Here is an 11252-nt window from a genome sequence, read left to right as displayed (position 1 = left end):
TGGATTTGTGATTTGCAGTAGAGTTTTTCTCTCTCAAATATTACAAGAACACACACAATTTTTTTTTTTATATAAATACATACAAACCACACTCTGACATCCATACCAAAACACCTGACTGGGACATCCCTTTATAATATAATATAATATTATATAATATAATATAATCAACAATATATATTAAAAAAAAAACTATTTTCTTTTTAAAATATTTAGTTAAGATGACATTAAGAAAAGCCTTCCAATCTTAGCAGTTGGATCTTTGATCTTAGGTATTGACCTGACAATGGCCATGTGCTTGGCCCTAAAATTGTATTTTTGTTCCAAATAATATAATCAACAATATATATTAAAAAAAAAACTATTTTCTTTTTAAAATATTTAGTTAAGATGACATTAAGAAAAGCCTTCCAATCTTAGCAGTTGGATCTTTGATCTTAGGTATTGACCTGACAATGGCCATGTGCTTGGCCCTAAAATTGTATTTAAATTTGTTCCAAATGTGTTTCATACAGTTGGAGTCCAGTCTGTGGACGCCTATTGCTGGAGAGGACACATTTTTGGGTCACCCTCAGTACTGCATGGTGCGCCGTGAAAACCTTGAGTACTTCCCGAGGGGGCGGAGCTACTGGGATCGACATTTGCTGGGTGGATACTTGTCGTCGCGGCTTGTTTCCGACCAACTAGGCAAGACAGTGATGGAATCAATGAACTGGCCATCGCTGACCGGAACCCTGGAGTGCGAGGTGCGACCGGTGCTTGGGTCTCCTGAGCTCAAACTGGAAATTCAAGGGTTAACTCAAAGCAGTTATGACAGTGGAGAACGCTTCTATATAACAGTGTTGCCAACAGTGCGCCTTGGCGAGATGACGCTTACGGCGCAACGAGAGATCACTGGGTCATTCGACTACGTCTGGTACCAGAGCCTATACACTAGCGAAACGGCTAGACTAGCGGAGCTTGACAAAGCAGACTCGGGGGTCAGAAGAAAGTGCCTGAAAACACTAAAGGCGGTGTGCTGCAACTGCCCTTCACTACGCAAGCTCAACGGCAGCCATCTTGGCAACGTCATTCTACATATGAGTGAAAATGAAACAGATTGGACGGAATCAGCATTTGCTGATAGGTTCCTGCAGGCGATCACTGAGCTAATCGGATATTTGGAAACTGGAATCTTGCCTAGTTACTTCAAACCTAATGTGAATCTGTTTCAGGGTTTTACTGAGGACGACATTGATGAGATGGGCTTCATGCTGTACTGTGCTGTAACTGAACCTGAGATTCTACTGATCTGATTCACTCCCCCTCCTACTCCTTCTACGCACAGAATAGTACTTTTATCAAAACAACTCTCTATGGCAACTGGCATTAATGCACCTTTAAACAATGAATGTAAAATTACATATCATTTCTATAAGGTGTCTATTCATGGTCCCCTTATGTGTATTTCCACTTACCTACTCCTTGAAAGGGGATTTTGAAGTGACATTGGCTCCATTTAACTATGCATCACTTACCTAGACAGACACTCTGCTTGGATGTAGATTTTAAAGAAGTGAGAGAACGCTTTCATGGTTCAGACCATTTGTCTGTGACTTAAGATGGATTTTCTTTTGTTGATAACCTGTTCTGAGCTCTGCGTTGACCATGTTTTACTATTTAGCTTTTTGGAGCAATGGCAGTAATCACAGACAATGCAAAGCTGTGTTGACTTTGAAGAAGCAAATACTTAATAGACAATAAAGCTGTAATGCAATGCTTTTGTTGAGAATATTTTTAAATACTTTTTTTTTTTTTTTTTTGGTCAGTTATTCTTGCTTACAATGTAGCAAAATTACTGAGTGCGTTTGGGGAAAAATGTGCGTTGAGGGTTGTCTAAACCTTTATAAGTGTTGTTTTCCTACTTGCCCACATTCTAGCCTTTTGTCAGTACTAGCATAAATGGCTATGAAAAGACAGAAACAATTAAACTAAAAGTTATGTAAAAGCAGGTTTCCCTTTATACATCTTATTATAACTTGCAAACAAGTTTGGTTAAAAAATAAATAGCAGAAACAAAAATATTGGTAGGATCAAACTTCATGCCGATCCTACACTGCTGATAGGGTTACATCCCAGCAAACACAGAACGTTATGTTAGTTTTTGGTTCCCGTTTGAATATTTTATTTTTTTTATTTTTTTGAGAACCAAGAAAGGAATGTTCTTTTTAGGTTTTAATTTTTGCAACCATAAAATAATGTTCCCAGAAGGTTGCAGGGTGGTTATTATTTAATAACCTAAAAATAACTTATACAGAACGTTCTCCCTAATGGTTATTTTTAGGTTCTTATTTTGCAACCATATAATAACGTTCCCTGGACGTTGCAGGATGGGTATTTTTTATGACCTAAAAATAACTCATACAGAACATTCCCTAATGGTTATTTTTAGGTTATTTTAAAACCCTGTAAACTATCTTTCCAATGAAAACATTGCAGTTGTGTAATGACCTATGCAGAGCCCTGAAATTAGTTTAATACAGCATTTACTACAGAAATTAGATAAATCAAATGTGTTTTAAATTATAATATTAAGCCAGTGTTAAGTATAGAGTGATAACAGAAATCATTCATTTGTGGGTTTGTTTCATCTTTATTTACTGCACCTAACTGAAGAGAACATGATTTTTTGTTTTTGTTTATGGATCAAAAGAAGAATGTCCCGCTGTACAAACTGTACACTTCATTGGTAAGAAATTAATGTACTGATATCCTTCTTTAAGTCAAGTAATTATCTTAAACGAATTCATGTTTGCTACTGGGATGGTTGCCTAAATAAAGAGATTGTTCACAATTTTCACAGTTGTTTGTGGTGTTAGGACTACTTGTGCTTGTCATGTCAATTAGTATATGGATTACACAAATCATTCATTTGTGGGTTTGTTTCATCTTTATTTACTGCACCTAACTGAAGAGAACATGATTTTTTGTTTTTGTTTATGGATCAAAAGAAGAATGTCCCGCTGTACAAACTGTACACTTCATTGGTAAGAAATTAATGTACTGATATCCTTCTTTAAGTCAAGTAATTATCTTAAACGAATTCTTGTTTGCTACTGGGATGGTTGCCTAAATAAAGAGATTGTTCACAATTTTCACAGTTGTTTGTGGTGTTAGGCCTACTTGTGCTTGTCATGTCAATTAGTATATGGATTACATGCCTATTTATCATTTTTGTAGGCTAGGATAGTTCCTCTTTCCGTTTTTATCTTGTTGGTCTATGGTTTATGAGAGGTCAAATAAAAAAAGATATGGCAGAACTGCTGGGTGTAAACCAGTAGTTAACATGTAACTTTATAGAAATGCAATTAGTAATGTAAAAATAATTTGGCAGAAACAAAAATGAACTAAAAATGGGCTTCTAATAATCTTTTGGGTCTTTTCCATTTATGGAATGACCCAAAGAAAAGGGGATTTTTAATGTCAAAATAAAGTCAAAAATGAAAAGAAGCTTTACTTTATAGAGATCTTTATAGAGTTCCTGTTCTAAAAATATGTTATACTGTGACAGTGTTTTAGTTGTAGAATTTTACTAAGTGTTAGTAAAAAGATTGGCTGGTTAAACTCAAGTTTGTTTACTAAAATAAATATAGCCTATTGAATTTTTATCGGTGTGTTAAGGAAAATGGCAATATTATTGCCATTACCTGATTACTGTTGACATTTATGAGAGACCAAAAATGCAATAACGCTCGTGCGCATATCCCCTTTTTTCCACGCTTATTTTGAGGAATTGGTTTGAGGCGGAAACAAGTCGAGATTGAGCTGGTTATGATCACTCCCCCCCAACCAGAGGTGTCACATGGCTAGCTATGGCAAAAGCTGCTTCTGTTACTGCTCTCCGGAGAGCGCTTTAATGTTTGTTTACGTCTAAACATCGAGTTCAGCTTACTTGTAGAAAAGAGAAAACGAGTATTGGTTTAAATCGCTGTACCCTGCTGTAACAGCAAACACCGGAAAGTTCATTTATACGTATATTATTCTGAACTGACTACTCCGTTTTCATGACATTGCGTTTATGTCATGGTCTGTATGGTGCGTCAGACATATCATTTATAAATCGGTGTGAACTGGATAATTTCATGCTTGTTATGGTTTTTAAGTAGTTGTTATTCTCTTTTCATGCGTCGATAGATCACATTTTACTAGTCCTTGTAAATACGTAGTAAAACTAGACCTGTACTGGATCAAGTCAGCTATTTTGACAGCAACGTGAAGATGCCGGCTTCAGGGGTGTAAAGTATGTGAGTCATAAGTTTCGTTATTTAAGTATTATTTTGTGGAATTAGTACTAATAAAGCTTAAGTCTTGTACTCTTAATGACATTTTCACAAATAAAGAAATAAGCCTTTTTACAAGTGTACAAAGTACATAAGTTAAAAAAAAACAAAACTTGTTTTATTGTTTTTATAGTAGAGTAACAAACCAGTCAAATGGATGTCCTGCAGTTTTTATTTACATTTTATTTGAAACAGCCAGTGAAATCCATTTAGCTGGCCACATTGGTCCATCTGTCCTTGTGAAGAGATTTCAGCAGAGATTTTTTTTTATGTGAAAAATTGACAAATGTATCTTAAATGTAAATAGGGTAGATGACCAAATCTATAACTATAAACAATAAAATCAGATGCTGCTGAATGAATGAAGTTGAACAATTTAAGGTAATAGGATATAGGTTTCATTTGTGGCATCAACAGCCTTACTGAAGACATTGTGGAAATCATAATGTGGAAACATTTTGACAGTCCTTTAACTAATATAATTTCACAGTACTTCTTACACCCCTGTTCGGTTTGTTTGTTTAATACTTTTTACCACCATGATTAGCTCTCCAGACTTGGTGGCTTTCACTAAAGAAACATATTTCAGTGAAATAGCCAAAGACCCCTCAGCACTTCCTGAGGAACTGTCTGTTCCCATGTATCCCTACACTGGGGACACCACCCCATGGTCCACGATGTCTGGTGCTAATTTTAAGAAGGACTTTATCCTTTTATCAGAGTTTTCAGAGCAAGTTGGGCCGCAGCCTTTGCTTACAGTTCCTCCTGAAACCAAGGCTTGTGGAACGTTTGATTTGAACCACTTCTCCCTTCGGATCATGTCAGTGGACTATCAGACCTCGCTCACCAGCCTGGCAGGTTGCGGCTCTTTGAAACTGAACTTTGTAGAAGACTCAAAAGTAGTTTTAGGGGATTCTGGAGAAGGAGCATTTGCATATGTGCACCACCTTACGCTCTATGACTTGGAGGCTCGAGGGTTTGTGCGACCTCTCTGCCTTGCCTATGTGTCGTCTGATGAGAATAAAATTATACAGCAATTTCAGCAGCTTTCCGCAGAGTTCTCCAAAGTCTCTGAATATCTAAAAACAGGGAACAGGAAGAACTTTGCAAATGAACTGGAGATAAAACTGAGAGATTTGGAGTATACCAGAGTCATGTTACTTAGAGAAATAGAAAGAGAATTGAATAATGCATCTTTTTCAAGAAAGGCAGAAGTAGAGTGTGAAAAAGGGAATAGGTCATGTATTACACATGATAGAGATGAACGATTTGGAGAGCGAAGGAAGAGCAAGCAAGACAAAGGATCTTGCCCAATGCCATTGGCTAACAAAGGTGAGGAACTGGCCTGTGTAGAAAAATCCATTCAGGAATACAAAAGCCTTCTAAAACAGATCTCCTGCTACCCAACCAGGAAGCTTAGAGACTCTGAATACTCTCCTTATGAACCAGATGACCTCCCTCATTGTTTCGAGTTCGACCTGGATGATTTAAGGCATGGTCAGCTTGCTGGACCAATGCTAGAATATAATGTTTTTTCTTGCATAAACACACCCTCACATTCTCTGCAGCTGATTAACTCTACTTCATCTTGCCGATTTGACAAGCATCTTAAAACTCTCGAGGAGTTGTGTAATGACTACTTCCACCATCAGGCGCTACAGCAACTGTACTCCATTGAGAGGACATTCAGAGGAGATGCCTGCCATCTCTACTCACAACAACTCTGCCATAATCATCTTCGCAACCTCAAATCTACCAATTTCTTATTTGAGGATCCATGTGACTTGGAAGAGGAAGCGGGATTACAGATTGGAATAGCCGGTCAACATTCAGTCCGACAACCCTCATTTCTTCCTGCACCTTCAATTCTAAGTGAACCTGCCAGTCTCGAGTCATATGTCTCCTGTGTTGAAATGGTGCCAATCAAACTAGAGTTGGGTGGACCTAGTCAATTTCCAGCTGTACCCAGCTCTTTAAATACCCCTTCCGAGGATAACCTACGTCTTACATCCGACACCTCCTTAGTAGAGACTGAAATGGAAAATGGGGGGGTTGTTTCAACTTCGGATTGCCTAGAAAATGTGGAATATGTTTCAGCTTTGATGAAGACCAGTATTAGTAGTGGAGATAGTATTGAGGTCTTAGGGACAGAGAAGTCCTTCAGATCCCAGGGTTCAAATATACCATTGGATACAGCACTGCAAAGACCTCCACCTTTGTCCACTACAGCTGCACTGGAGGGTCTAAGGCAAGGAAGGGTACCTATCAGACGGACTTGCAGTGAAGACAGCATTGAGGTGCTTGGCACAACAGAATCCATCCTACCTGAAGAACTGCGTGCTTCATACCCTTGTGCAATTAATGAGGAAAGCCCAGATCAAGAGACTGCTGAGAAAGACATGTCTCAAAACCAAGAGGACAAACAAGTTGAGTGTGTTTACAGTGTGGGAAACAAAGTCCCTAAAGATCATGGAGAGGCCTGTATGGAGGAGCCACAAGATTTTTATCCTGCTGCCACCTTAACCCCACCTGATTGTCCTATGACTTTGACCTTGGGTGGGTCAAGCTCTCAAGATACTTGTCATGCATCAGAATTAATTCCTCTCTCGTTGTTAGATGAGCCCTGCCTGATAGTATCTGATGATTTCTCAGACTGCTTTAGCTATCGGAGCACCACTGCTTCTACAACCTCCGAATGCACTTTCTCTGCTTGTCTTCCCAGGAATAAAAGAGAAGGTGGGACCAGACGGAGACGTGGCAGAGTAGGACGAGCAGCATTGCAATTCTTGCGACAGTTTCCCTTTGCAGTCCATGCAGTGTTCAGCCTTCTGAGTGGCCGAACATTGGTAGTACTAGGCAGCGAGGAGGCTGCAGTGAGGCGACTGGTTACAGCACTGTCTGTGTACATGCCACATCTGAGTGGATAGAGAGACAGCATTCAACCTTGGACGTCAACGCCACTGCAGCTTACTGACCTGCTGAACTGGAAACTTATCGGCTTTAACAGGTAACATTTACTATGCATCTTAATCTTGTTTGACTGCCTGTTTTTAAAGGGAACCAAAATATCTTGATTAGCTCATACAAATGTATTGTTGGTAAGCTCTGCAGAAAGGTATCCGGTTAAGTCTGATGTTACATCACTGTTTCCGGTTCAAACCACTCCTTCAAATCACAAAAGCAAACAGTCCCCATTATTGGCTGTAATACTAATAAATCATGATCTTAACCTTTACTGCCATACCTGAAATCTTAGTCAGCCAGATAGTGATTTATCTTTTCTGAATCATTAAAATATTGGTGTCTGGAGACTGTAGTAAACCATGAGTTTTAGAAAACTTAAAAGGGATAGTTCACTCAAAAAATAAAATAATTAAAATTTAAGTTTTTTTTATATATTTACTCAGGATGTGCTGTTTGACTCGCACAAATTTGCATCACTGCCTGGGCCATTATTGCCGATACCTCAGCATCCTAGATGTGGATCAAAAGACACTGCACTGCCCTGCCTACAGCGGTACTCTTATCAACCTGCTGGTGGAACCAAGGAGCCACTTTAAATGTGGAAACACCTACTTCATGTTTGCTCAAAGTGTGCAAAGCAAGCTCGTCACCAGAGCATTCCTTTTAACATTTTCACATGGTTGCCATACACCAAGGCCTCGGGAAAGTACATGGACACAGTGGTTTCATTCTGAATTTCACAGAGATGATAAGAAAATCCTCAACTATTTATCTGAACTCATCAAAATGCACTTCATGGAGGTTCCACCCAATCTCCTCAGATTCAGCTACACCACAAACTCGGTTTTCAAACTCTGAAAGTGTCATTTACAAATTTACATTTGCCAACAATTTGTGTACTGTACCGTAGTTATGCATAGATTTTATTGCCTTCAAATGAAAATTTGCTTTTGCCCAGCAATAACAGTATGTTTACACTTTCTGCATGCTTTGATATTTTGTTGACAAAGGAAGTTGAAGTGAATAATTACAGTAATACTGTGGTCTAATCTCGTGCAAAGATTCCAGAGAAATATCAGTTTACAACCTTAAATGATCTATAACAAAGCAAAATTGAACAGCTTCATATCAGTGTTGCATTTGAAACTTTGTCATTTATTTACATTACGGCTGATGTTCAAAGAATTGTATATTGTTCTGTTGCTGAATATAACTATTTAACATCCTCCAGATATTGATCATAGTCCTGTAACTGCGCATAATGTTGCAAAATACTGGTAAATTCCCAGACGAGGAAAACAAAAGTCTGGACAACAGGGGGAAAAAAATCTGATCTGACACTTATAATCTTTGAAAACATTAAATCCACTCTGTATGTACATTAAAACAATTTGTTTTTAAAACGGGATGCTGGTGAGACTTATTTTGCTTGCTGCTGGATTAGATGCAGGATTTTACGTTTTTCTGGAGTAAGTTTGGCCACCTGCAAGATAGAGAAAGGTAGCTCACATTAAAAACAAGATATATTGAGATTTAACCAAATATATCTTTGTAAGTTTACATTAAACCAAGACATGAATTAATGGGAAAAGATTCTTACATTGCATTCAAGATACAGTTTCAAGCTTAGTTGCCAAGGGTTGTGTGATCTGAAATCAAATAGAGTGCATTTGGAAATTGTTGACATTCATTTTCATATAATATGTACTTCATTTTAACAAATGATCCAATTGCTAAATTGTTTTATAGTGGCATTCCTGTTTTATCCCCAATCGTCCTTTTTATTTCCCTCTGGACAAAGTAAATCAGGAATATTCAAAACATCCAGCGCAATCTAACATTACATTAGAAATCGCCTCTTAATATTCATGCATCTATAACACTCTGTGCTGAAATATGTACTGGATATCTAGATGATTACGTAATAAAAAGCATGAATGACATGACATATGACTAGTGATGTACTGCTGCTTCTTACTCATTCCAAGTGGCAAGCAGGCTATTGGTAGGATAGGTGTTCAGGTCCAGGACAATGCTGTTTTCCCAGAAGTACATGCAGAGAAAGTACGCAACCAGGGAATGTTCGGTTTCAGTCCATTTTCTGAAGTGGATATAAAGCACGTACATGCTTAACATGAAGGTTTTCGTTTTGGTGAATGTGTGTGAGCACATACCCTTACCTCTGTAGGAGTTGGTATCGCTCATCAGACAGTTCCTCCAGAAGACAGCAAAGGAGGTAGTGCAGCACTTCTGGCCTCACCAGCAGACTGTAGAAGAACCAACGGAGCGCCCAGCGGTTGAACTAAAAGCAAATGTACACACAATTACACAAAAGAGCCTGCACAAAATCAGGACTACTGAATTTAACATGGGATGATACAATACGAACACTTCAGCATTTCTTATTTTTGTTTTTAGCTGTACATGGAAGGTCTGAACTTGCCTGTGTTTAAGGATGTGCAACAGTGATCGAGTCAGCGACGACTAATCATGAAAACGATGATCGTGGAAAAATTGGTTTGGTTATAGCAGCACTTTGTGCGTCACCCTGAGCTCTGATTGTTTAGCTGGCCACAGCATGCGGTCCAAAATATAGACGAGAAGAGAGAGAAGCATGGCTTCGAAGTCCTGTAGTGATGTCTGGGTTAGCTACATACATATCTGATGAATCTAATATTGGATGCATTGGGATATTAACATTTATTAACATGCTGAATGCGCTGCATATTACCAGTGTTTAGTTTCATGCTTAAATGCAATGCCCAATATTGACAGTTATTTGAGACGGTCATATTCCTTTTAGATGTTTCTTTTTTTTTATAAATACTGATGTTATAATAATGCAGCAGTGCTTTTTTTTGTCATTTTTTCAACAGCCGGCATACTTCAATTAAAATTGTTTTCGTACTTCATATATAGCTTTGAAAACGCGCAGGCGATTTCAGGAATCACTTGATAATGTAGATGAAAATGTAGCACAAATCTGCCATAAACACTAATGTCATAAGCATTATAATGAAAACTTTATAGGATGTGAAATCTATAGTAAATTCTGTCTCCTTTCTCTCTCACTATAGCGCATAACTTATAGTTCACTGGCATTTGCATCCTTTTGTGCAGATACAAGTTGTAATGTTACGTCTATGTTATGTATCTAAGTTATCTGATTAATATCATAGGATGTGTCATAGAACGGGCTTCAGTTTATTGGCATAAAGTCAATCGGCTTCACCTCAGGCAGCTATTCCTTTTCAGATGCTTCTTTTTTTAATAACATTGCTGCATCAATCATAATCTAACAGTGTTCCAATCATGCGTTCATGTCTTCATAGACATGTTTTCATGTCATAATTTTATTTTTAACATTCATTTTCATAACGGTCTTCAGATATTTTCATTATCTCCATTACAGCCATGCCTCACCCCCCCCGATTAATCGTTTTTGAAACCTATTGATGATCGAAATAAGAAATTGCCAAAAATGCCCATCCCTACCAGTGTTGACTTAAAAACTAGAGAAAATAAGCACCCTGAAAGATATGATGACGTTGAGGATGGGCCTGAGCTGTGAGTGGAAAATGCGCAGAACCAAAGCCTGAGTGGCCAACAGTAGTCTAGCCTGGTCAGGATAACCCTAATGGGAAGAAAGTAAAACATCATTACATGCTGCACCAATAATCAAAAACTATGAATAATATCCAAACAAGTATGTCAGGCATATAAAAAAAATTGTGCATTTCATTTGCAATCATTATATACATGCACACATACACACATATGTGACCCTGGACCACAAAACCAGTCATAAGGGTCAATTATTCGAAATTGAGATTTATACATCATCTGAAAGCTGAACAAATATACTTTCCATTGATAGGACAAAATTTGACCGAGATACAACTATTTGAAAATCTGGAATTTGAGGGTGCAAAAAAATCTAAATATTGAGAAAATCATCTTTAAAGTTGT

General features: G+C 37.9%; 3 protein-coding genes across 3 annotated transcripts in view; 2 read left to right on the top strand and 1 right to left on the bottom strand.

The window, feature by feature from the left end:
- The first annotated feature begins 395 nt into the window (after positions 1-395).
- LOC107722977 (mitochondrial dynamics protein MID51-like) lies at positions 396-2769 on the top strand. The gene has a single exon (XM_016531479.1). It carries the CDS (start codon positions 456-458, stop codon positions 1293-1295), a length of 840 nt encoding a protein of 279 aa, XP_016386965.1. The 5' UTR covers positions 396-455; the 3' UTR covers positions 1296-2769.
- A 1840-nt stretch (positions 2770-4609) lies between these two features.
- LOC107722967 (Smith-Magenis syndrome chromosomal region candidate gene 8-B protein homolog) lies at positions 4610-8096 on the top strand. Its single transcript, XM_016531469.1, has 2 exons — positions 4610-7326; positions 7727-8096. The coding sequence occupies exon 1, from the start codon at positions 4859-4861 to the stop codon at positions 7244-7246; it is 2388 nt and encodes a 795-aa protein (XP_016386955.1). The 5' UTR covers positions 4610-4858; the 3' UTR covers positions 7247-7326; positions 7727-8096.
- An 84-nt stretch (positions 8097-8180) lies between these two features.
- Positions 8181-11252, bottom strand: part of LOC107722968 (uncharacterized) — a 17593-nt gene continuing 14521 nt past the window's right edge. The window contains exons 17-21 of the mRNA XM_016531470.1: positions 10813-10917; positions 9464-9585; positions 9262-9384; positions 8884-8932; positions 8181-8766 (exon numbers count right to left, since the gene is read on the bottom strand). Coding sequence (XP_016386956.1) covers positions 8704-8766; positions 8884-8932; positions 9262-9384; positions 9464-9585; positions 10813-10917 — 462 coding nt within the window. The 3' untranslated portion in view covers positions 8181-8703. The remainder of the gene's footprint in view (positions 8767-8883; positions 8933-9261; positions 9385-9463; positions 9586-10812; positions 10918-11252) is intronic.

Source organism: Sinocyclocheilus rhinocerous, unplaced genomic scaffold, assembly GCF_001515625.1.
Source record: "Sinocyclocheilus rhinocerous isolate Xijiao unplaced genomic scaffold, SAMN03320098_v1.1 scaffold3, whole genome shotgun sequence".
Taxonomy (NCBI): Eukaryota; Metazoa; Chordata; class Actinopteri; order Cypriniformes; family Cyprinidae; genus Sinocyclocheilus; species Sinocyclocheilus rhinocerous.
This window is presented reverse-complemented; position numbering and strand designations above follow the sequence as displayed.

Bases quoted from the DNA above. Each gene is read 5' to 3' on its own strand.
- LOC107722967 (XM_016531469.1), top strand. From the start codon at position 4,859: ATGATTAGCTCTCCAGACTTGGTGGCTTTCACTAAAGAAACATATTTC.
- LOC107722977 (XM_016531479.1), top strand. From the start codon at position 456: ATGGCCATGTGCTTGGCCCTAAAATTGTATTTAAATTTGTTCCAAATG.